Source organism: Orcinus orca, chromosome 11 (assembly GCF_937001465.1).
Source record: "Orcinus orca chromosome 11, mOrcOrc1.1, whole genome shotgun sequence".
In the NCBI taxonomy this organism is placed as follows: Eukaryota; Metazoa; Chordata; class Mammalia; order Artiodactyla; family Delphinidae; genus Orcinus; species Orcinus orca.
The window spans coordinates 40,273,692-40,299,629 of NC_064569.1; the positions used below are offsets into that span (position 1 = coordinate 40,273,692).

Below are 25,938 nucleotides of genomic sequence, written 5' to 3' on the forward strand. Positions count from 1 at the left end.
GCCCCGCGTTCCCTTCCCTTTCCCTGTTTCTCGACTTCAGTCCAATTTTCCTTCACCTCTGGCTGTTTCTCCCTCCTTCTCTCTGCTCCTTCTTTAGAGGTTTGGCAGTGAGGAGCTGCCAACCCGCCCTCCCCAAGTCAAGGCCAAGGCTACAAGGATGGGGTTTGGGTGGCCGAGGCTGCGTGTTTGTTTATATATGTACATGTGTGTACAGTGTCACATGTAGGTGGGGAGCAGGGATAAGCGCAGGTGAATACTTGTAAGCTCTTGAGCTCCTGCCCTGTGGGCCAGGCTTCTGGGGTGTGTGGGTGTCTGTGGGAGGTGCGTGGGGCTGTGAGTGACGTGGTGTGACTCTGGTCTGTATATGTGTGTGTGTCTCCACACGGGCAAGTGCTTGAATCAGTCAAGTGTGACTCGGAGCTTGCCTCTGTGTGTGTGTGTATGTGTGTGTGTGTGCGCGCGCGCGCGCGTGCCACCAGAGGAAGCAGCAGCAAGAGGCAGGAGCATCGATCCGAAGGAGACAGCGCAGGGAGGGGGACGCTGGGGGCAGACACCTTCCCCCCCGCGCGCGCGCGCGCACACAGACACCACACACAGTCACACACAAGCCATAGGGCCTCGCAGGCAGGGGGACGGCTCCGGGACCGAGGGAGGCAGCGCCGCCAAGAGCGGCCGGGAGGAGGGGGCGAGACAGCGGGGGGAGCCCTCGATCCCGTTCCCCGGTCCGGGGGCCCCGCGCGCACACCGGCCCAGAGACAGCCTCGCAGACACTCGTAGGCGCGCACGCGCACCCTCTCCCTCCCCCTCTGCCTCCCCTCCCGCCGCCTCCCGGCCGGACGATGGATCCCTGCAGATCCCGGGGCTGAGAGCACCGCACACCGCGCACCACGCCAAGCCCGGGCGGACCAAGCCAAGGCGAGCGAGGGAGCGCGCGCGGCGGGCGTACGGAGCCGAGCCGAGCCGGGCCGGGCGGGCCGCTCCCTGCAGGGCTCTGCGCGGCGTGCCGCGGCGGCCGCCGGCTCCCGCTCCGGGCCATGAGCCCCTCCGAGGCTAGCCGCTGAGCCCGCGTCCGGCCCCGCGCCCCAGGACCCGCCGCCGGTTGCCGGGTTCCCGAATCCCCCTCAGGTGGGTCTCCGATTCCCCCTCCTTTGGCTGCGGGACTCCCCAGCGCCCCGAAGCCGGGACTTTCCTCCCCTCTAGCTTTCCCCAGCTTCTGGGGCGGCTCAGTGGCTGGGGAGGGGGGCGGGGGCCGAGCAGGGGATCTGGCTGCGTCGAGAAGCTAGAACGGGGTGGGGGAGCGTCCGGGGCGGGGACAGCTCGCTGTCAGAGGGAACCGCGCCCCCATCTCTGTGCAGCCACCTCGGGTTGCCCTCTGTCCCCCCCCCCCACCCCCACCCCAAACATGCACACATACAGCCTGCGCCGTTCAGAGAACCGGAGACACCCGCAGGTGAGGACTCGGGTGGGCCCCTCCCCACCTCCCTGGGCCCCTCCCCACCTGCCTGGGGGGTTTCTGGCCCAGGTCTAGCTCATGGGGGCGAAAGCCCAGTCCTGGGGACACCCTTGACCGGGAACTCTTGACCCCGGGTTCAGCCCATTTGGGGGAGTTTTCCTGTCCAGGATGGGTGGACATTCCTGTCCCAGAGGGACCCCACATCTGGAGGAAACTCCTGTGCCTGCCTGGGGGAGCACTGGGACTTCCCTCTCACCCTCGGGTGACTGCATCTGGGGTCTCCCCTGGCCTGGGAGTCTTCCCTGCGAGAGCATTCTCTTGGCCTAGGCTAACTCCCAAACCCCTGCATTCGGAGGAACCCTCTTCTGAGAGTGTGTCCCCCAGCCAGCCACCTCTGGGCTTGCACACCAGAGACAGTGACCTCTGGAGATGGGGATGGGCACATCTGGAGGGATGCTGTGTGTACTCTCATCCCAGGACCATGACAGACTCCCCCATCCCCTTCCCCCAGGATCCCCTCGGCCAGGATGGAACTGAAGGCTGAGGAGGAGGAGGTGGGTGGCGTCCAGCCGGTGAGCATCCAGGCCTTCGCCAGCAGCTCCACGTTGCACGGCCTGGCCCACATCTTCTCCTACGAGCGGCTGTCTCTGAAGCGGGCGCTCTGGGCCCTCTGCTTCCTGGGCTCACTGGCTGTGCTGCTGTGTGTGTGCACCGAGCGTGTGCAGTACTACTTCCACTACCACCACGTCACCAAGCTCGACGAGGTGGCTGCCTCCCAGCTCACCTTCCCTGCTGTCACGCTGTGCAACCTCAATGAGTTCCGCTTTAGCCAAGTCTCCAAGAATGACCTGTACCACGCCGGGGAGCTGCTGGCTCTGCTCAACAACAGGTGGGAGGTTCCTACCCATCCCAGCTGCCAGACCCTCTGTCAGGGTGCTTCCTCTCTAAGCCACCATACAGCCCATACCACCCTGCCCTCCAGCCCCCCAAACCTGCCACTCACAGCAAAGAGATCGGGGTACTGCCAAGCACTCAATTAAGGGCACCCAATCTCTGACCCCAGCTGTGAGACATGGCCACACTCCCTGGAGTGATCTCTGCCCACCCTCCCGCCACTATGTCTCGATATTCTCCTCCCTTGGGGGATCCGGGCATACCATCTTTAAAGGGTAGAAACTATGGTATAAAAGCCATAGTTCCCGCCCTGATCTCTCTGCCCACCCATGCTTACCCACGTGCTCAGATGCCCAGCCCCTGGGCAGCCACTGCCATCCTCTGCCTTCTCAGACCCCACGGGGCAGATCCTCTAGACACCGCCCAGCTCTCCTTTCATGCCTCTGTCCAGGGCTGGATGCTGCCCTCCCCGCAAGGTTGGGCATGGGACACCGGAGGCCAAATGGAGGCAGGAACTGAAGGTCCTGCCGATCCATGCACTGCTCACACCCCCACCACACCCCACCCTGCTCCAGGTATGAGATACCAGACACACAGATGGCAGATGAAAAGCAGCTGGAGATACTGCAGGACAAGGCCAACTTCCGCAGCTTCAAGCCCAAGCCCTTCAACATGCGCGAGTTCTACGACCGCGCGGGGCATGACATTCGAGACATGCTGCTCTCCTGCCACTTCCGGGGGGAGGTCTGCAGCGCTGAGGACTTCAAGGTGGTGAGTGAGCCCCCTGGCTGGTGTGGGGTGTGAGTCAGCCAGCCCCCAGAGGAGGAGGAGACTAGGAGCGGGCGGACCTCTGGGGAGGAAGTTGTGTGTCCCTAGGGTTCGCTTCTGGCAGGGGGGTACTTTGTTCAGCTCAGGGACGCATTTGCTCTTTGTGAGGTCCTCGGCTTCAGCCTTGTGTCCACGATGGCAGGAAAGAGAGGCTATAGTGCGCGCGCGCGCGCGCACACACACACACACACACACACACACACACACACAGCCTGGCAGGGCCCCTGACCCCATCAAGCTTACCTTCTGGGCCACAGGTGTCAGAGCTGGGGGTGGTGATGGGTAAGCTGCAGCCTTGTTACTCAAAATGAGGTCCAAGGACCATCATCTGGGACCTTGAAAGAAATGTAGGACTTTGCCTCCCCACTTCTCAAACCTACTGAATTAGAACCTGCAGTTTACAAAATCCTCAAGTAGTCTGAATTAAAGTCTGAGAAGCACCATGAAACATGGGAAGTAAGGGAAGTTTTCTCTTAAACGACTGGACAGGTAATTCTCTCTGTGCCACCCGTCCCCTACCCCAGCCATTTTACACACACACACACACACACACACACACACACTGTCTGATTGGGTTCCCCCCTTGCCAACCCACAGAGTCAGGGTCTGAGGAAGAAGAGATGACTTGGGGTACACAGTCATGGCTGAACTGGAGACTGCGTCTTAAAATGGAGATGCCCCACAGATACTCATGCCCTCCACACACAGATGGGGCTGCCTCAAAGCCAGCACCCCAGGGAGGGTTAGGGGAACTGACTGGCATCTCATGTGCCAGGTGATCATGGGCAAGTCATACAGGTTCTTGGTGGGTTAGAAACAGGCAGGGACTGTGGAAAGGGGCCAGAGGACCTGCAGCCATGTATGCAAAAGTATACCAGATGTGAGGGTGATGCTTGGAACTCTTCCAAATGCTTTCTAGACTGTCCTTCAATCCCCTGGATGAATAGTCATATTATCTCTATTTAACAAGCTGAGACACAGAGGTAGAATGAGTTGCCCGAGCTCGCAGAGCTGGTTAGTGACAGACGCAGGATTAGAACTCATGTCTCATTCAGTCCCAACGCAGTGTGCCCTTTGCGTTAATACTGCTGACCCTGGAGTCATCATGTCCACTTCCAGTTCTGGCAATTGCTCTCGAAAACCCAGGCTCCCCTAGGACTCTTTTTCTGTCCATACCTGCCCCCAGTTCTCCACTCTCAGATCCTCCCCTTTTCTCCCACACTTGCTTGCTGCCTCCCTAGCATTATGGGAGCATGAACTGCATTTGTCTGTGTAGAAAGGCTGGAACCACAGTTATGCTTGTTTTTTCCTGCTGAAGTTACACACGACTTCCCAATCTCTTTAAGCCTTTATCTGAGACCAGTTTCATGGGTCAATACTGCTGGACAAAGTTTACATAGCCACGGTCCTTGCTAAGCGAAGCTCATAGGGAGCTTAGCATGATGCAAGAGCCATTTCCTTCCCACTTTTCCTTCCTCAAAACAGGAGAAGGCTGGATTCCCCAGGGCCCAAGACCAAAGTGCTCCCAGGCTCACCAACTATATTCCCAAGGGTAGTAGAACTGTAGTTGACGGTGGAGGTGAAAGCCAGAGCCCTCCTCCTCTGCAGCATACCCCACACGCAAGCAGAAGGAACCATCAAGAAAGATAGAGAAAACCCATTAGATTGAATGGTTTGTAGTGTTTGGATGAGGAAGGGAATTGCTTGGCTCGACCTGGGAAGGGGCTAAGGAACAAGGTGGAGTTCATAGAAAGTATACAGTTGAGGCTCCATCTGTCCCTCACATCCAGAAAGATTCCAAGTGGTGATGCTAAGATATGTTTTGTTCATGGAAATGGAGACCCTGAAATGTGATTGGTCCATGTTGTCTGAGGGGACAACCCTACACAGTCAGACGGAGATATGATTGGTTCACAAAGTTCTGGAGCAGTGTGAGTTCTTTCTCTTGCTGGGGGAGAAATACATGGCTAGGCTCCCACAGGCCCAACACTGGCGCTTCTTGGTTCTGGGTTGTCAGGGACCAGGTTTTTGCTGTCTCTGAGCCCATGTCAAAGGCCTGACCCTGAATGTAGCTGGACCCAAACCTCTCAGACCTTCCTTCTGCCCTCTCAGGTTGACCTCAACAGCCCCTTTCTACTCTGCCCATAAGAGATGTCCCTACACAGATGGGAGTCTCATTGTGAGTCCATGTCTGACATCTCCCTGGTGGAGAAGAAGAGTGCTGGCACTCTCCTCCAGCTCCCTGGTCCTAAGGGGCACAGATACCCCTTCCCTGACGCTTCACCTTCTCCCTCCTCTCCCTGGTCCCATAGTTAACATCTGCCTCTCCATCCTTGCTGGTCTCTGCTAGGACACGAGGCGTGTGTCTAGCCCCTGGACGGATGAGGCACTGACAGAAAACATCTCTCTCTCAGGTCAGAGCTTAGGGGAGACCATCTTGGCATCTTCTGCTGCCTTGAGAGCAGAGGTTCTTAACTGGGGGTCCGAGTCCAGCTCAGCGTGTTTGCAGAATAGAGTGTGCACAGGCACACGTGGACTCTTTTGTGGGTTCCAAGTGCGACCATCATCCAACAATAGGAATCTTGCTCCTGGAGGACAGTGCAGGGGGCATAGGAAGGGCATCCTCTGGTCCCTTAGACACCTCAGCTCCCATGGTGGGGGTCAGCAGCGACACACATTCCCCGCAGATGTGCTTCTGAATCCAGCTGAACCTCAGGGGATGAACATGGTCCAAGAGGTGTTTGGCCAGGTCCATCCCCCAGCTGTGGCTGGGTCAGCTTGGGAGAGTGGGGGGAACCTGGGCTGAATCTGGGAGAAACTGGCTTGAAAACCCTTTGGGACTGAAGAGGCAGAGGGCAATGGGAAGGGTGTCCCCCCAGCAGCCCAGTTGGGTGGGCCTCAGTAGCTCTCTCCTGAGCTACCAAAAGAGCTACCAAAGGCCCACCCACAGGCCCCCTCTTCCCTCCTCTTTCCCTTCTCGGTGGGGTGCTTGGTTGCCAGGGCAACAGGGTCTGAGGATCCACTCTCCCACCCCGCTTTGAGGCCAGCCAGGCCAAGGCAGGATAGGGGTTCCATGGAGGGGGCCCAGGGGTGCAGCTGTCTGCCGAAGCCTGGGTAGGGGTGGGGTGTCAGGGGGGTGAGCACAGTCGCAGCTGGTGCCAGCCTCCAGCTGCACCTTATCTGTCCCTGGCAGTGGGAGCTCCGATGTGGCTTGAATTCTGAACAGCACCAAGGGGAGGGGGCTGGCAGATGGTGGCCTAGTCTGCCCTGTGCCACCCCCTCTTCCAGCTGAGTCCCAGAGCCTTTGCCTGGGGGAGAGAAGTGGGAATTCATTTCTGAACCCTGGAAGGGATGGAAGGGGAGGGCAGAGAATGGAAATCCTGGGGGTGGGTATGCAGTGGGGATAGGATTCTCTCAGGAGAGGGTGGAATTGGGGGACAAGGGATAGGAGGACAAAAGTCCAGGGGACCCTGGAGTGGGGGCAATCTCCCAGAGGAGAGGTGGGCAAAGAAATCCCCCCAATGTTCTGGAGGTGGACAGGAATCTTCTGGAGCACCTGGAGGAGGTGAGATGCTGATAGCAAAGAAGGGTGATCCTGAGACCCAGAAGTTGGAGGGAGAGGTCATCTTAAACAAGAAGAGCCAGGGATGGCAGGTCCCAGGGAGAGCCAGGACTAGCAGTGGGAGCTTCCTTATCACACCACCCCACAGCAGCTCAGACCTGGGGAGGGCCCGACCTCACTACCTGCGTCTGTTCCCTCCAGCTAGGCAGGGAGTGGAGGGGCTGCTGAAGGGAAGGGCTGCCCACACTGCTACACACAGAGAAGAAAGGAGGGTTTGGGGCTACCCCACCCAGAAGCCCGGCGGTCTTTGTATGGGGTTGTCGTGGGGTGTGGACGGGGGAGCATGCAGGGGGTGCAGAGGGATAGGAGAGGCTGGAGTGGAGAGGTTAGCGTGGGAAGAGGGGCACCCTGCCCTAGCCGCTCTTGGATACCTCCTCCAGCCTTACCCTTCCCTTCTCTCCCTCCCTCCCTCCCTCCCTCAGAAGTGCCTGAGGTTGGAAGGAGACTGGAGTAGAGCCAGTTGCAAGAATCCAGGGGACCCTGCATTGGGGTCTCTCTCTCTCTCTCTCTCTCTCTCTCTCTCTCTGTCACACACACACACACACACACACACACACACACACACACACACCTCCCTCAGGTGACTCAGTTTCCTCTCTCACCTCCTCCCTCTCCTCCCCCATCCCTTGCCGTTTCTGACTCTGCCCCTGTCCTAGACTGCTGTCAGCTAAGAGGCTACTCTCAGTTAATTGACCTCCGGCTGTTGGCTAAAGTAATAGGGAATTGATGTAAGTAAGCGGCTCTGGGGGCGGAGCCGGAAGTGGAGGGGTGGGAAGAGTAGTGCTTCGAAGCCTCGGGCTTTCTCCGGTCCCAGCCTGCGGAGAGCTCCGTGGTAGGGCCGCCACTGCACGTGGTGTGCATCCAGGAAGCAGAGGGCGCGCCTGCACAGAGGTCAGAACGTTTCTGCTGTGGGTGGAGCCGGATTGGGAGCATGCTTCAACTTTGTGGAAGGCAGTTTCAATTCCTGGGGGATGGTGAGGGAGACTGAATAGTAGGCACGAGGGGCTGGGGGTGGGAGTGCCGAGCTCCACTTGATTCCTTCTTCCCGTCACCGACAGAGGCCCGTGGAAGTGCCAAGCCTCGTGCTGGGCACCAGGGGGCGGCGGTGAACAGGCGGAGCCTGTCCCTGCCCTCAGGAGCCTCAAGCCACGTGCAGTACTCCCGGGAGGCTCAGAGTACAGAGGGTGGTACTAAGGGAAGCCGAAGGGCTTCGGAGCAGAGAATCACGTGCCAGGGATGAGAGGACCCTCCACATCTAGGTGGGGTCCTTCCAGTCTCCCCAGCTCAGCTATTCAGAAACGCCAGTTCTGGGAATTCCCTGGCGGTCCAGTGGTTAGGACCCCACGCTCTCACTGCCGAGGACCCGGGTTCAATCCCTGGTTGGGGAACTAAGATCCCACAAGCCGTGCGGCGCAGCCTAAAAGAAAGAAAGAGAGAAACTTCAGTTCTACAGAATGTGTGGTGTCTCCCCCAGCCCAGCCTCTCCCAGCTGATGACCAGTCTAGTTCTCTCCAGCAAGGGTCATGGTCTTTGGTCAGGTTCCCGAGGCACAAGCCTTCCCTTACTGTATGTCTGTACCCAGTATGTCTGTACCCTCTGGCTGAGAACCTTCTGGTCAGAACTCTGGCGTGGGGATTCTGGGAGGCAAAGCAGGGAAGGAGACAGCTCGAAGGAGAATGGAGCCTGGTTTGGGTGGAGGATGCGTCTGGGACTCCTGGGTTCTATTTTGGGCATAGTTTCCTCTGGCTCCATTTCTCAGCTTCTAGGCTCAATTTCCTGTGAGCAAAGGGGGCTGTAAATAGATTTGTAAATTATTCTTTGCCGAGGGGCAGCCTGTCCTTCAGCCTCTGGGCCACTCTGGCTAAGCCCTCCCGCTGGCCCATGTGTAGAATGGGTGTGCAGTACCGTTTCCTGGACACATGCATCAGACATCTTCCTCGTGGAAAATTTTAAAGCAAACATGAAACTGAGGTGTAGTCACCTTGAGGGAAAGTTCCCTTAAGAAGCTCTAAGGACAGAGACTCTCACTCCAGGCTCTCTAAGGCCACTCCTGAGGGAGAGGGAGGGCAAGTTGTGATTTTTCTGAGCTCCTATGAATTCTTGGAAAGAAAACCCTTTCCCACTCCTCTCATCTGCACCCCCTTGACGTGGCTGACAGTCCTGGAGGCCTGGGAGGTTGGGCTGTGTAGCTGAGTATCGAGTGTCTCTGATCGCTGTGTCGGCTCTTCGTGTCTGGCTGGGAACATCCCTCGGGGAGAGACTGCTGCAGTGGCCTTGACCATGGAGAGCAGCCAGCTCAGGCTTCCTCACCACACACTGCACGTGTGCCCCAGGTGTGCAAGCACACATGTGCACCTCCCTGTGCATGTCTGAGAGTGGGAGAATGCAGACGTGGACCAGGGTGTGACGTGGACACAGGGATGGATGTGCACAGGGGCACACACAGCTCTCTTCATGTGTCTGCAGGAGAAGCTCGTGTGCCCACGAACCTCTGGCCCCACGCAGAGCACATACCCGCCAAATTAATCTTCTCTTTCTGTCATGCTTTGCAGTTTACAAATTCCCTTTACTTCAGCTCCTGTGATCCTCATAATTCTGGGAGGCAGGAAGATGTTAATATCTTCATTTGAAAGATGAGGAAACTGAGGCTCAGAGGTGTTACATGACTTGCCTGAGGCCACACAGCGAGTAAATGACAGAGTGGGTGCCTTGACCTCAGATCTTCTAAGCCCGGGTTCTTCGTGTGTGTGACCATAGGAGCAGGGATGTGTGGTGGAGGAGGGTGCCCGGCTCCCCAGCTGCCCATGCTCTGTAAAGAGGTGGTGTGATGAGGCAAGAAGGGAAAAAAAAAAGGATGCGAAAGAGAAGAACCCCAGCCTCAGTTTGAGCACACCATCTTGTAACTTCTCTGCCTCTTCATTGCACCATTTAGCCAAGTCCCAACCTTAGATGGACCCACCACTGGCTTCCTCAGCCACTCTCTACCAGAGGAAGTCACATGGTTGGAATCACATTGTGTTCATGATCAACATGCCAGTGCTGCCCTGGCAACCCCACTGTGTTTTCCCGTCAACTCGCTCTCCCCAGTGATTACTGTAAATTTTTCTACGCCTCTCAAACCACCACCCTTCCTAGCCCCCTTCTCACCCTCAGCAGATGACCTCACCTCCCACTTCACAGAGAAGATAGAAGTCTCAGACAAGATCTCCCCGCTCCTCTGGGTATCTGCCCCCAGAGGGGAACGTCCATCTTCTCTAGGCTGAAATCTCAACCTGTTCTTACCATCTGATCTCGTTCTATCTTTATGGAAATTTTATCTTAAAGATTCTGCCTCTCCCTCCTCTGTAGTCGGTCTCTCCCCCTCCAGTGGAACCTTCCGATTGACACTGAAACATGCTTAAGATTCTCCCATCTTAAAATGTATAGCTATAGAGACGTCCCTGGTGGCGCAGCAGTTAAGAACCCACCTGCCCTGCCGGCCTGGACTGACTGCGCGGAGGCACTTGGCCATGTGGAAATGCCTGATTTTGTTCCCTGCACACAGAGGAGACACAGCTACTGAAATCTTACTGGGTAAATTCCCAGGTACTGTGAAGTTCATAGATAAGAATCAGCCCAAGTCAGCTTTAAGGGATTTACCGTGACATTGAGAAGAAAAGACCGGGCTTCTAAAAAAAAAAAAAAAAAAAAAAAAAGAACCCACCTGACAATGCAGGGGACACGGGTTCGAGCCCTGCTTCAGGAAGATCCCACATGCCACAGAGCAACTAAGCCCGCGCGCCACAACTACTGAGCCTGTGCTCTAGAGCCCGCGAGCCACAAATACTGAAGCCCACGCACCTAGAGCCCGTGCTCCGCAACAAGAGACGCCACTGCAATGAGCAGCCCGCGCACCACAGTGAAGAGTAGCCCCCACTCGCCGCGACTAGAGAGAGCCCGCACGCAGCAACCAAGACCCAACACAGCCAAAGATAAATAAATAAATTTTTAAAAGATGTATAGCTATAATGACAGTTAATATTTATTGAGCACTTACTATGTACCAGGCTTTAGGTTAAGATAAAACCCAATAAACAAACGTCTCTCAACTCCACAGCCCCCTCCAGCTCCCACAGTATCTGTTTCTTTTCCCAGACAAAATTCTTTAAATTGATGTATAGATTCCGCTCTCTCCATTTTTTTCTCATCTCCATCTCACTCTCTAATCCACTCGGGCGGCCTTCCTCCCCCGGCCCCAGCACTCCACCAAAATGGTTCTCGCTAAGGCCGCTAGTGACCTCCATATTTCCAAAACCCACAACCATTTTTTATCCTTGATGTCTCAAAATCATTCAAAATGTTTGACCACCACCTCTGTTCTGCACTATTCTCTTTCCTAACGACGGTACTCTCCCGATTTTCCTCCTTTGTCTAGCCACTCCTGCCTCTGTGCCAGTTCATGCTCTTCCACTTGGCCGTTAAATGTTCGCACTGCTCAAGTCTCAATCCCAAGCTTTCCTCTTCTCTTAAATTGTGCGGCTGTGATTTAATGGGACAGCTTGATGCATGTTTCATTAGCATATTTTTCCATTGGTGTATCTTACACTGTAATGTTTTACATATTACATCGGTATGTATTTACACTGGTATAAAATTGTAAAACATTTCTAGTGTCCTGGAAAGTTCCTTCAGGCCCTTTTCTAGTCAACAGTACCCCACAGGAATTAACCACGTTCAGGCTTCTGTCAGTAGAGATAAGTTTCACCGGTTCTTGAACTTCCTAGACGATATGTATCCTCCGTGCAGTGTATACATGTCTGTGTCTGTCTTTTTTTTGCCCATGACTATGTCTGTGAGATTCAGTCTCGTTTTATATAGCAGTAGTTAGTGCTTTTTCAATGCTGTGTAGTATTGCCTTATGTAAATAGAGCACAATTTGTTTATCCATTCTACTCTTGCTAGACATTTGGGTTGTGACTAGTTTGGGGCTATTACAAATAAATCTACTATGAACATCCCTGTTCATGTCTTTGGGTTGCCATGTGCACTCATGTCTCTTGGGTATGTAACTAGGAGCTGTGGTTAAGTCACAGGTTAGGATTCTGTTTAGCTTGGGTGGATACTGCCATATCAGGCCATTTTTCTTTCTAGCTCTTCTAAAAAAACTTTATATTCTATTCCTGAGCAGTCTCATCTTCACTCGTGATTTCAATTACCATCTACACACCGACGACTGCCAAATGTCTGTCTCAGCCCGGCTCTCTCCTCTTAGCATCAGTTCAGTGGCGAATTTCCCACTTAACATCTCCACTTGGATCTCCCCAAGGCTCTAAGAAACCAGCATGTGCCAAACCAAATTCATCTTAGCTCCCAAACTAGTCCTGTACTTGTGTTCCTGATCTAGTGAGCCATTCACCCACTTATGCAAACTAGAAACCATCCCTGACACTCCATCTCCCTCGCCTCCCTTACCAGGTCTGCCGGTGTTGACTCCCAGACATCTCTACTCCATCCCCCTGTTCCAGGCCACCCCAGTGCTCCATGTCTCACCTAGACTGCTGCAGTGGCTTCCTAACAGGACTTCTAGAATCCCTCGGGCTCCTCCAGAGTGGTCTCTTCAAAACAGTGCTCTGATCACTTGAAATCCTTCCATGGGGAATGGGACCAGAATCCTTACCCAGCCTTCAAGGCCCTAAGGGCCTGCTCTCCGTCTATATCCTCTTCTTCTCAGCTCTCTCCTCTCAGAGCCTTTGCACTGACTCTGTTCTCTGGAATACCGCCCACCCCCCAACACATACACACACAGACCTTTACCTAATCACTCCTCCTTATTCTTTAGATTGCAATTCAAATATCACTTTCTCAGAGAAACCTTCCTCAGTTTCCAGTCTGGTTCAGATCCCCCTGTCATTCACCTCCATGGAACCGTATTATTTTTTTCATAGCACTTATCATAGTTTGCAATTAAATATTTATTTTTGTGATTTTAAAAAACTCTCCGTTAGATAATAAGCTCCGCAAGGACCCAGTCCCTTATCTGTTCTCCACGTGTCCTCAGCACATGGACACTCAGGAAATATTTGATGGGTAAGTGAAAGAACGGAGAAGAAGGAAGGGATTGATTTAGAGAGGGATGACCTACTTCCAGTCTCAAGCCTACTACTTGCTCTCCGCGAGACTTGAACAGGTCATTGTGCCTCGGTTTCCTCATTTGTCAAATGGGGTGAAATTACTCAAACCTGCTTATTTTGCTGGGTTGTATACGAATTCCCTGAGGCATCAGTTGAAAAGCAGGAGACATTCCACAGATGTGAGGGGTGACCTGAGTTCAGAAAGAGACGTGGAGAAAGTCAGAAAGCACTGGGTGGCCACACACAGCTTAAGAGACGTACTGGGGAGGGAGTGATGTGGGGAGGGGTCGCATCTTTGGATACAGTGTTGTTCTGCGAGCGTGTCTGCTTGGGTACTTCTCCTCTGTGTACGCTCCGGGGTCTGTGTGTGCTGCTTGATCCTTTCCTCACCTCCCCATTACTGTGCAAAATGTGGATTTGTCTACTAGATCGAGATGAGGAGGAGAGAATGTTAGAGGCTGGAGGAGGGAGGAAGTGCAGTTGGGGTGTGTGTGTGTGTCTTCGTTGCCCACAAGAGGGCTGTGTGTCTGTGTGTAGTGCTGTGTAGGTGTGCAGTGTAGGTCTTTGTGTCCGTGTGGGGAAGAAGTGTCCAGCCACACCAGATTTGCTGTCCTCTGAAGCTGCTCCGTGTGTGCACACCCTACTCTCTGCTGAAGCACCCGGAGCTTCCCAGCCTTAGTTTCTTCCCTCTGGAAGTCCAATCTACTTCCTCTTCCAGAAAGGCTGCGGGAGGGGAACGATGCCCTTTAGTGGGTGTGGGGACGCATGCTGCAGCTTTCCCAGCCCAAGCCTCAACCTAGGCTGGCCCACCTCCAGCCCAAGTCTGGAACCCACCTCTGAAACGCATCCTGGGGATGCGCAGAGCCCTCCAAGAGCTGAGGTCCCGTAGGCAAGAAGACAATGCACACGGGACAGGAAACAGAAGAAGAACCCACGGATTCATACAGGAGAAGCCTGAGGACAACAGCTGAAGGTGGGAGGTCTCTCCTCATCTCTGCAGTGATTTATCTCTGGTTCCTGTTTCTCCACGTGGTCCCTGGGTCCTGCTCTTTCTTTCTTTCTTTTTAAATTTATTTATTTTTGCTGCGCGCGGGCTTTCTCTAGTTGCGGTGAGCAGGGGCTACTCTTCGTTGAGGTGCACAGGCTTCACATTGCAGTGGCTTCTTTTGTTGCGGAGCACGGGCTCTAGGTGCACAGGCTTCAGTAGTTGTGGCTCACAGGCTTAATTGCTCCGTGGCATGTGGGATCTTCCCTGACCAGGGCTCGAACCTGTGTCCCCTGCATTGGCAGGCAGATTCTTAACCACTGCGCCACCAGGGAAGCCCCGGGTCCTGCTCTTTCATTCTCACAGTCCCTGTCCTTAAGGAGCTACTGATCACTACTCATGCTTGAAGGGAGTTGAGCAGAACTGGACCCTGCAGTCTGTTCCCTGAGTGGGCACTAATTATGCCCTGTGGAGTCAGGGAAGGCTTCTCGGAGGAGGTAACCTGTGAGTAGGGTCTTGAAAAATGAGTAGAAATTCTCCAGGTGGAGTCCAGGGAAGGCATGGAACTGAGCCTCGTGTGTCTGTGGAATGGGAGAAGGACATGGTGACTGGATGCTGGACCCTGGACTAGGTGGGGTGGAGGGGTGAGGCTGGAGGGTGACTTGCCAAGGCCGTGTAGGTCCCGGGTGGCGGGGGTTGAATTTTACCAAGAGGCACTGGGGAGTGAGAGAAGGTCTTTATGGGGAAGGGTGGTCGGAATTACATAGCATGGACTAAAGGTGGGGAGAAACTGCAGGGAGGCAGGGAGTTAGGGAGACCAGCTGGGAGGCGGTTGTTTAGATAAAAGAGTGGGAGACCAGTCTGAGGGCAATGGCATAAGGAGGGAGAGGGACCAGATCTCAAAGGCTGCTCTTTTTCCGGGGCCTCTGTGTCCCTGGCAGCAAAGCTGAGGCCAGAGGTCCCACATCAGCCAGTTCTGCTAGAACCTGGCACCCTGCCTGCCATCCCCAACACACTCCAGGCTCTCTGTATGCAAACGGAGGAGGGAAGAGATGTGGGAGCAGGGAGGGGGGAAGGAAAGGGGGGCAGGAGCCTGGGGCTGTGGGATGGTTAAGGAATGGAAAGGCCCAAGTAGACTTGTCTGACCCCCACTGGTCCTCCTCTGGCTCTGTGGAGGAAGGGTTAATAGTTTCCCCTCACTCCCTCCCCTCCTCTCCTCCCCTCAGGTCACCTTCTAGGCCCTGGAGACTTGGCTGCTGGCTCAAGTTCCTCAACCAGTGGCCCTGAGTAATCAGAGTACACAGAGGGGCCAGGGGCCTGGGGGCAGGGACTGATCAACTGGGAGCGAGAGGGGCCTCAGAGACTGAGGGGCTGGGGGGTATCTGCGAGGCTGAGGGTTTGGGGGTACCTCAGGTTATTCCCAACACTCTCCACCTGACCCAGGACCCTGTACCGGTTCTGAGCTCAGTTTCTTCCACCCACCGGAAGAGAATTCCTCCACCTGCTCTCCTGGACTGTTAGGGGATGGGCAAGATGGGAGAGGGAGCGGTGATCTACCAGGAAGCTTTTCAGCTGCAAGAGACAGGGTGCCTCCCCCCAGTGCCAGGAACTGGCCATAAGTGAGTCTGTGGTCAGTGAGAGACCTCTGCTAATGGAACCTGGGCTGCCCCCCAAGCCACAGAAGGGAGTGCGGCTCAGCGTGGTGGGGGTGGGGGGTGCTGACTGAAGTAGAGTGGGGGGTGGGGGTCAGGGGAGGATCGATGGTCTCAGGGACAGCTGGAGGGAAACCGGAGGTCAAGGGAGAGAGTAGGGGTTCGGGGCAGCCAGGGGTTCAGGAAGTAACTGAAAGTAAGTTGTGTCAGCCCAGTGATCAGAAGGGAACTGAGGACCAGAGGAATATTTCGAGGGGAACTGCAGTGTAAGGGTGTATGGGGAGAAGTGGGGGGGCTCCATAAAATAATTGGGGAGATTCCAAGTCAGGGGGAATTAGAGAAGAATTAGAGGCTAATTAGAGGTGCCTAGAGAGTGTGGGGCTCAGATAACTCAGAAGAATGACTGGACCAGGTGGGAATGAGGGCAGAGGACTCAGAATTGGGGTGGGAAGGCGAGGGGCAGGTGGACTGGAGGGTGAGAGGGAGCCTGAGGGTGTGTGTCTTGGGGGATGGGCAGAGACCCTTGCTGGCCCACGTCGTGGCAGTGAGAGCAGAGGACTCTGCTAGGTCCCATCTCCCCTGGAGCCCTCGGGCTTTTCAGGCGTTTCCACTCTGTCCTCGACCCTGTCTGTCCTGCTGGAGTTGGTGACGGGGAAAGGGGCTCTGGCCCGCTCCTCTCCATCTCCATCGGCCTCCCTTTCCCACAGCCATCAATTATTCATCGGCTCAGACAGCCGCCTCCCTGACAGGGCAGGCTGGTCCTCCTCTCCTCTCTAAGCCCCTCCCCACCTCAGCCACACTGCCACAGAGGCCCTGGCAAGGGAGGACGGCCATCCAGGCAGCACAGACCTGGCAAGAGGACTGCCGGACCCTGCCTAGGATCACGCCTCCTCCCCCGTTCTCCTGCCCACCTCCCGGTGCCAGGAAGCCCCTGGAGAAGATGCCCATCCAGATCTTCTGCTCTGTGTCCTTCTCCTCTGGAGAGGAGGCCCCAGGGCCCTTGGGAGATGTTTGGGGTCCCCACCAGCGGCAACAGCGGGACAACTCAGAATCAGAAGAGGAGGGAGAAGAGAAGGAAAAGGAGGCAGAGAGGAAGGGGGCCAGAGAGGGGGACTTACCGATGGACTTGGTGGCCTTTGCCAACAGCTGCACCCTTCATGGAGCCAGCCACATCTTTGTGGAAGGGGGTCCAGGGCCACGGCAGGCCCTGTGGGCAGCGGCCTTTATCCTGGCACTGGGTGCCTTCTTGTGCCAGGTCGGGGATCGAGTTGCCTATTACCTCAGCTACCCACATGTGACTCTGCTAGATGAAGTGGCCACGACGGAGCTGGCCTTCCCGGCGGTCACCCTCTGCAACACCAATGCCGTGCGGCTGTCCCAGCTCAGCTACCCCGACTTGCTCTACCTGGCCCCCATGCTGGGGCTGGATGAAAGCGATGACCCCGGGGTGCCCCTCGCCCCACCGGGGCCCGAGGCCTTCTCTGGGGAGCCCTTTAACCTGCACCGCTTCTACAATCGCTCCTGCCACCGGCTGGAGGACATGCTGCTCTATTGCTCCTACTGCGGGGGGCCCTGTGGCCCTCACAACTTCTCAGTGGTGAGTGGGTGCCCAACAGTGTCTGCCATGGCTCACCCTGAGCGTCACCTCCTGGGGCTGGTAACCATCCTGCCTCCCCCCCACCTCACCTGGACCACCCACCCTCTGTGAGAGAGGCCTGGCCGGAGCTTGCCTGGGAGCCCCAGGGTCTGCAGCTGGGCTCTATTTCCAGGGCTGTGCCAGTACTGCCCTCCCTGTTAGACTCTTGAAACACATAGTTGGTAATTAGTTGCTGCCCTGAGGCCCCTGGTGTCTCCCTGAATATCCTCCAGCATGTCCAGCCCTTTCCCAGACCTCTCTGCGATCCAGCAGGGTCGGCACCTTAATCTTTCGCTGAGGTCAACCTTTGATCTGGTGGTGGGTGCCTATGCTTGGCCTTAACAATGTTGACTATCACCCCTGGACTGGAGCTGGGGCAGGTGCCCCCTGGTCTCTGGAGGTGCAAGAGAAGGGTGTGGAAGGGAGGCAGAGGGCTGGGGATATCCCCCCTCCACCCCAGCATGCCTGTTAGCAGCGTCCTCATGTGGTCTTCCTGTGCTCCTCCTAGTGTGTGTGTGTGTGTGTGTGTGTGTGTGTGGTGAGGGAGAATAACAGGCCTCCTCTAAATCCTCCCCACTCCCCCTCCAGCTCTAAGTGGCCAGGGACCCTCTTCCCAGGGGAAGCCCTCACTAGGAGAGTCTAGGGCCTTCCCTGCTGAGGGACCAAGCAGCACCCCATCCTTTCCCCAGTTCAGCTTCCAGTTCCGTCTGGCCCAACAGGTCCCCTTCTGTCCCCTACAAGTGCCAGATGCCAGGCCTTCCCTTCCCATACACCCATCTCTCAGTCCCCCACCTTTTCCCTAGTGGAGGGGCAGGTGGGTGTCATCATATCAGTGCATCTTGGACTGACTACAGACAGACAGGAACATGGAGGTTTTGGCCACTGGGCCTCGGACAGGCCAGGAGGTAGAGGAACATGGACCAAGGAAGGGGTCAACCTGGCTTTCTCGGGATCTAAGGCTAGAGCAGGCACTTCTCAGGCAGCACCACCAGGTGGCAGCACAGCCCACCGACCAGCAGCACAGCCCTCCGAGCCAGCTCAAGGTTGCAGCTCCCGGCTGGCCTCAGCCACCAGGAGTCCCTCACATCCCCAGGAGGCGGGTAGGCAGGGGTGCGTGTCCAGCCTGGACCCTGCGGCTGAAAGCCACAAAGCCTGGTAGTGGAGCTGGGGGATTAGGAGTTCTCTCTCTACCTCCTCTCTGGACTTCACCCACAAAATGGGGGATAGCACTGGTTTTCTTTTCCAGAGGGGGAAGGAGGAGGTTGTTCTAGGAAGGGGGAAGGGGGCAAAGACTCTATTGACTAGTAACCCCTACTGCCTCCCTGTTCAGTCTAGCCTGACACTCTGTCTCTCTCTTTCTTTGGGCTGTGTCTGTATTCACCTCATGACTTGCTTGGTGGACTCTGTCACCATCTCTCAGTAGTTGAAGCACACTCACCCCATTTGTGGGAACCTGGAGGCATTCTGGGAAGCTGTGGGGAAAGGGCCATAAAGAATAGCTTCACTTTTCTCTCCATGGCTGTGTACTCAGGGCTGCAATAAGGGCTGCTCTGTGGCATGGAGTCGGGGGCCTGTCCCCAGAGCTGAGATCCCTTCTGCCGCCCTTATAGTTCTGCGCCAGCATTGACGAACATGCCAGGTCCTGGATGTTCAGGTTCTGGTGATAAGGGAACAGTGATGGACATAAGGGACTAATGGCAGAGGAAACTATAAAGCATAGCTTGGTCTTGGGGAGAGCAGGATTCCAGATGCCCGGGGTGAAATCCAGGAGAAGAGAAGAGAAGTCTCAGAAGGCCCTGGGCCTGAGGAGAGGGTCCCAAGGAGGGACCAGGCAGTGAGGGGCTCCAGGTGATGGAGGTGTGTATGTTAGGGTCCCAGCGGGAAAAAGGTTAACACTTGGATAGTTTAGTCGAAAAGACTAACAGAGGGACTGTTTATAGAGTTGTGGGCAGAGTTAAGGAAACCAATGAGGGGGACTGAGGCACCTAGAAATAGTGGGAAATTGTCATATTCAAGCTAAAGGAACACCAAGAGGCAACAGTGCTATGCAGGGAGCCCTCTTGGCAGAATTTGTGGTCAGAGAGGGTCTAAGCCACCTTGAGAACACTTGCAGATAAATACCCTGGTCTCTCCCTCCTTCTGTCCTCTGAGCCTTTACTGATACCTCCCATGGGTCAAACCCAACCCGAAGCCCATCCAGGTGGCAAAGGAGCACAGGCAGTGCACCCCACAGGGATCAGCCTTCCAGGGCACACAGCAGGGAAAAGGACAGAATGGGTGAGAAGGAGAACAAATGGAGAGTGGGCTGCTCAGGAGGGGTCATTCCTGCTGGGTTGAAACTCCACCAGTTGGAGGGTCTGGAGACAGTCCCTGGTGGGCAGAGGGTACTGGCAGGACTCTCAGGCTCTCTGCTCTGCTCCCACCAGGTCTTCACACGGTACGGAAAGTGCTACACGTTCAACTCTGGCCGAGATGGGCGTCCCAGGCTGAAGACCATGAAGGGTGGGACGGGCAATGGGCTGGAGATCATGCTGGACATTCAGCAGGACGAGTACCTGCCCGTGTGGGGGGAGACCGGTATGTTGCCTCTCTCAGGGGGGCCCCTCTCCCTGTGGCTCCGGGCCTCAGCCTCCGTTGGGGGGCTCCTGGGCTCTACTGTGGGCCTGAGGCAGGGCGTGGGCTCTCCTTGCGTCCTCCCATCCTCCCAGCATCTTGCCATCTCCACCTCCACTCTACCTGCCTGCCACACTCACATTACCCTGGCTCCCACTTCCTGGCTCAGTTACTCTCCAAGGTAACCAGCCATCCCTTTCCATTCGTGGCCACCACTCACTCTATAAATAACTCCGTCTCTTCTTGGGCTGCCTGCCGTCTGTCTGGTCTCAGGGGCCTTGGGACAGAGAGACGTGGGGGAGAAGGGAGAAAAGGAGGGGGAGAGATGGAGAGCCTCTGAGACAGTGAGAAATAATTTGAAACACCGAGATGCGTAACTGAAGCCAGGTAAGAAAAGAAGTATGTAGGATTCAGGGGTCAACAGGGTAGCACGGGGCTGGTGAACCCAGAAGGAGGCTGGGGATGGGCCAGGGGCCCTTGGACTAACTACCCTCCCCCAGTCTCAGTGTATGTTGTGGTTATTTCAGGAGAGGTAGGGTGCCCCCAGCTCTGAAGGAGGTTAGGGAGTAAGAAGCCCTCCCAACACACAGCGCTCCCATTCCCCTAGATGAGACGTCCTTCGAAGCGGGCATCAAAGTGCAGATCCACAGTCAGGATGAACCTCCCTTCATCGACCAGCTGGGCTTCGGTGTAGCCCCAGGGTTCCAGACCTTCGTGGCCTGTCAAGAGCAGCGGGTGAGAGGGCCACAGGAGGCCAGTCCCAGGGTGGGTGGTTGGAGGCTCATGATGGAGGTGGAGTGGTGGGCAACCAATAATGGGAGGGATGGGGGAGCTAGGGCCTGGGTAGCCATCTGACTAGTCAGAGCATGAATGATCTAACGGATGGGATGCTCCGTAAACTCGGAGACCCTCAGAGGCTGCACAGGGAGAGGGGGCAGGACTCCTGAGTTCTGCATCGTGTCAGACAAGTCCATCAAGGTGACTCGGGGAGAAGTCCCCACACCCCCCAGCTCCCCGGCTCTCCCAGCAGCTCATCTACCTGCCCCCGCCCTGGGGCACCTGCAAAGCTGTTACCATGGACTTGGATTTCTTCGACTCCTACAGCATTACCGCCTGCCGCATCGACTGTGAGACCCGCTACCTGGTGGAGAACTGTAACTGCCGCATGGTGCACATGCCAGGTCAGGCCCCAAAGTTCCCAACACGGTCCTGGGCCCCTCAGCCTGCACTGCCCCTCACCAGCACCCCGTGCATGTTAACCTCCTGCCAACATGCAGGCAAGACCAGCTGGCTTCTCTCCACCCCAGTTCCAGCCCCAGTCCATACCCATAGGCTCTTGCCTCTCTGACCTCAATTCCTGCCCGGACCCATGGGGAAGGGTCAGAAGGGTCCAGGGGGTATGGACTTTGGGGTAGGTCACTTCCAGGACAGACTGGGGGCTGACTATTCCTACCCTCCCACCCTCTCCCAGCTTCCAGCTTTTAGGCCTTCGGTACCACCAGCATCACAAGACCCCTTTAATCTCCATCCTGTACCACTGTCTCTTCTCCTCTCTAGGGGATGCCCCATACTGCACTCCAGAGCAGTACAAGGAGTGTGCAGATCCTGCCCTGGGTGAGCGCCCCTGTCCCAGGGAAGTCTGCGGGAGGGAAGGAGGCGCTGCCAGCCATACGCATAGGGGTCTCAGGGCAAGCTCCCAGAAGCTTCAAATCACTCCTGGATCAGGCTTCACCTGAACTCTCCTGTGTCTGACTTTAGCAAGGCCGGGAATAGCATCTCTAGAGGTCCCTGTGGAAAATGAACAGGGGTCATCTGGGAGGGGTGGCCTTCATCTGCTCCCATAAGCACCTCAGCTGGTTGACCCTGGAGGGCCCCGAGAGGATGAGATATAGGATTAAGGAATATCCATGGAGAGGCCGGGTGAGGACCAGCACAGCTGGGCACAGGGCCGAAGTGAAGGACGAGTCAGAAAAAGAGGAGGGGGCTCAGGCCTCTTTTGGGCAGGGCCAGGACGTGCGTGTCGGGAAGGTGCTGGCAGAAGGGCATCACTCAACTGGCACCTCTCACCTGGCTGGCACAGACTTCCTGGTGGAGAAGGACCAGGAGTACTGTGTGTGTGAAATGCCCTGCAACTTGACTCGCTATGGCAAGGAGCTGTCCATGGTCAAGATCCCCAGCAAAGCGTCAGCCAAGTACCTGGCCAAGAAGTTCAACAAGTCTGAGCAGTACATAGGGTAAGGGCTCTGACTGTGAAGGGTAACGGGCGGGCTCTGATGGGGGTTGGCAGACAGGAGGAAACTGGGATAACATGGGGGAGGCAACCAAAGAGTCTGAGGTGGGCATGGAGGGAAGATCAAGCCAGAACAAGCAGGAGAAGCACCCCTTCCTCTTTCCTCCTCTCTTCATCCTCATTGCTTGTAACTGGGATCACCTCGCAATTGCTGGTGCGTGGAGCGTCTTTTCAATTACACCATCGCGTTTAATCCTCACTCTAAAAGGCAGGTATCCACATCAGCATCTTGTTTTATAGATATTGGAGACTGAGACTCAGAGAGGATAACTTGCGAAGGTCACCCAGCTAGTGAGGGACGGAGATGCGACTTGATCCGAGGTCTCCTCTCCCAACCCCTTTGCAGGGAGAACATCCTGGTGCTGGACATTTTCTTTGAAGTCCTCAACTATGAGACCATTGAGCAGAAGAAGGCCTATGAGATCGCAGGACTCCTGGGTGAGCTGCTGATGGCATCTGTCCCCTTCCCATGCCATGGGCATGGTGTGACACCTTACCACCCGAAGCAGGCTGCTCACCTCCGTCCCACAAGGCCTCCTCCCCTGCCAGCCCCAGGGGCCTTCCCCTGCCCCAGTGAGCTCTGCCGCTCCCACTGTGTCCTGACCCCACTGACCTCCCTGTGGGCCCCCCTGCAGGTGACATTGGAGGCCAGATGGGTCTGTTCATCGGGGCCAGCATCCTCACTGTGCTGGAGCTCTTCGACTACGCCTACGAGGTAAGTGGGGGCGGGGCGCCTGCACGGGGCCACGGGAGGGGCGGGGTTCAAGCCCGCCCACCTGCCCACCTCCCCTCCTCCCTCCCAGGTGATAAAACACAAGCTGTGCAGACGAGGGAAGTGCCAGAAGGAGGCAAAACGGAGCAGCGCGGACAAGGGCGTGGCCCTCAGCCTGGATGACGTCAAAAGACACGTGAGGGAGCGAGAGAGGGGCGCCCTCCCGCCCCATCCCTTCCCCGACCACCCCAGGACCACCCCCTTGCCACCTTTTCTCCTTTGCCTCCCCCATGCCCCAGCGGCACCTGTGGCCCTTACGATAACCAGTGCCTGTCCTGTGCCGTTCCCCCAGAACCCGTGTGAGAGCCTCCGGGGCCATCCTGCCGGGATGACGTATGCTGCCAACATCCTACCTCACCATCCGGCCCGAGGCACTTTTGAGGACTTTACCTGCTGAGCTCCGCAGGCCGCTGTACCAAAGGCCTAGATGGGGAGGGCTAGGAGAGCAAGGGGGCCCCCAGCTGCCCCGCCCTGGGGACTCACTCCCCCCTCCAAGGCAGCCCCCCACTCCTGGGCGGTCCTTTCCTCTTGTCTGTGGTGAGGAAGGAGTCTTGACCGTAGAGTCCTCTCCCTGCCTCTAACCCATTGTTTTTTTTGTTGTTGTTTTTTTAACAAAACTAATCTAAAACAGAAACTAAAAAGAGAGAACTGGGCGAGTGACCTCAGGCTGCCCCTCTCTGCTCCATGCTGCCTCCCACAGCTCCCAGCCTGAATTCTGTCTGTCTGGCTGTCTGTCATCTGAGTGTCCACCTACATTTTGCTGCCACCAGTCACCAAAGCCCCCTCCCAGTGGGGGGTGGAGGGGATCCTCGGGGTCTGGAATTTGGCCCCACACCAGAGAATGTACCTTGAAGGGGAGGGCTAGTAGGGGGGGCTTCCCCAGCCTTAAGAGACCCTCTCAGCCCAGTGACCGCCCCCAACCCCAAGTCTCCAGGCAGGATCCCGAGTCGTGTCTGTTCCCTCCCCACCACCCCACACAGTGTGAAGTCTCTAGGGAGGTAGGGGTGGGGAATCCCCTGAAGAAGTGGCACTGGGGACAAGCTGTGGCCCTGGTGCTGTAGGCCACATCCTGATACCTACAAGTTCACCCCCACCCAGAGCTGCTGGAGAGATATCCCAAGAGGCGGCCCTCCTCTGCCATCCCATAAAAGATTCAGCTGGTTGGCTTCCAGGTCAGGGAGAGGGGCACTGGTGCCTAACCTCACGGGTCCCTCTCCCAGGGGCCCCTGCAGAGGGCCACATCCATAAATTTTCTTATGGAACTCTCCCAAGTCCTCTCCCGAAACGTCATTTGCTTCTCTCAACAACTTCATCTGCATTTTCTATTTCTATATGATACAGACTCTATATTGCTATATCTCTGTATATACTTTCCCCTGACTCTGTCTCTACTTCATCCCCTCTTGTCTCTAAGAACCACCCTCCGACCCCAAGTTCCCCTTCTGTGTTTCCACCCCCTCCCTGGTCTCTGAATGCCTTCGCCTGTATAAAGAGTTGGATTCTCCCCTGGTGTCTGTACTGTGTACACACATCCCTCTAAGAAGCACAAGGAGACGACACGCGCATTGTAACCTTCGCACTGTCTCGGTGGCGACATAAAGGAAGCTGTGAATTACAAGCTCTGCCTCTTTCTGGCCTCACCTTCTCTCCCCAACCTGGGTACCCTTTGCCCTCCCTGCAGCCTTAACATTCCCACCCCTGCTTCACCCACCCCAATGTCCTTTGCCTAGCTGACTGTGGCCTCCCCATGGAAGGGGGTTGCTACAGAGAAAGCCCCTACCCATGGGATTGAGATCTGCAGAGACAGAGGGAGCTGTGGGTTGATGACTTCTGCAGCTGAAGCAGCGGGGTGCTGACAGGCAGAGGCTGAGGTCTTCAGTCAGTGGCCTTTGCCTCCTTCTGGATGCCCAGGCCTCTTTGCTCACCTAATACCCAAGCCCACCACTTATATTTTCTGGTAAGGTACAGTTTGGTAGTGGGAAGAAAGAGACAGGCCTAGAGGGGAAGTTGAAAGCTCTGCCGTTCTGTCCCTCCCTTCCTACCTTAAAGAGAAACCAGCAAGGTAGAGTACCTGCCATGCCCCCTCCACCAGGCATTCCTCCCAGGCCAGAGCCCTGCCCCTTCACAGGCCTTCTCTGCCCAGCTGTCTCAGTCTCCAACCCCAGAACAAGACCTGTGGCAGGTCACCTGTGCATTGGCCTGCAGTTGGAGAGTGAGGATATAGGATCCTTGGGAATTCTTGGCTCCTAGGAGTTCCTTAGAGATCAGACTTCTCCAGAGGGAAGCAGGAGCAAGGCCAAAGGGTGTGTTCCGGATGGAGAACAGCAGGCAGGGCTATGGGTGACGCATGCCTCTGGTCTAATAAACTGGGTTTTAACTATCTCCTCTTCAGTGTCATTCTTCTCTTTTTTTTTTTTTTTTTTTAGCGGTACGCGGGCCTCTCACTGTTGTGGCCTCTCCCGTTGCGGAGCACAGGCTCCGGACACGCAGGCTCAGCGGCCACGGCTCACGGGCCCAGCTGCTCCGGGGCATGTGGGATTTTCCCGGACCGGGGCACGAACCCGTGTCTCCTGCATTAGCAGGCGGACTCTCAACCACTGCGCCACCAGGGAAGCCTTCATCCTTCTCTTATTTGAATAGTATTTAGGCCTTCCAACTAAGTGCTTAGAGCCGAGCTTGGCTTGGGGCCAAACAATCAGGGCCGGAGTAAGGAGGCGGGAGCAGGGATGCTCTGGTCTTCCTGGGATAGGACAGGCTGACCATCACACCAGGAATGGTTTGAACCACTGCGCAGGGGAAGAGGAAGAGGTCAAAGGCAACAAAGATCCCAAAGAGAAGTCCTAGCACAAAGGATTCTTTGGAGAGGGGTCAGAGTCAAACTTCAAAATAAATTTAAAATCTAGAAGCAGGTTAGGTTAAAGGTTTCGGGGAAAGTTGGGTTTAAGTTCGAACGTGAGGTAGTTATTGAGGCACTTTATCTATGGAATGAGCCCCGGACTATCAACCAGAAGATCTGGATTCTATGTTTCGACTTCTACTGCTAACTTGTTGGTTGACTTTGCCAAGTTATTTACTCTCTGAGT

General features: G+C 56.0%; 1 protein-coding gene across 2 annotated transcripts; it reads left to right on the forward strand.

The window, feature by feature from the left end:
- Nucleotides 1–468: 468 nt before the first annotated feature.
- Nucleotides 469–25,246, forward strand: ASIC1 (acid sensing ion channel subunit 1). 2 transcript variants are annotated; one of them, XM_004274348.3, is made up of 12 exons: nucleotides 469–1,125; nucleotides 1,965–2,342; nucleotides 2,923–3,118; nucleotides 19,607–19,757; nucleotides 20,401–20,528; nucleotides 20,824–20,974; nucleotides 21,351–21,407; nucleotides 21,874–22,027; nucleotides 22,430–22,521; nucleotides 22,719–22,798; nucleotides 22,887–22,991; nucleotides 23,148–25,246. In XM_004274348.3, exons 2-12 carry the CDS (start codon nucleotides 1,981–1,983, stop codon nucleotides 23,250–23,252), a joined length of 1,581 nt encoding a protein of 526 aa, XP_004274396.1. In that variant the 5' UTR covers nucleotides 469–1,125; nucleotides 1,965–1,980; the 3' UTR covers nucleotides 23,253–25,246. The 2 variants fall into 2 exon arrangements, with proteins under 2 accessions (XP_004274396.1, XP_004274395.1); XM_004274347.3 differs by lacking the exons at nucleotides 469–1,125; nucleotides 1,965–2,342; nucleotides 2,923–3,118 and adding an exon at nucleotides 15,683–17,141.
- Nucleotides 25,247–25,938: the final 692 nt, after the last annotated feature.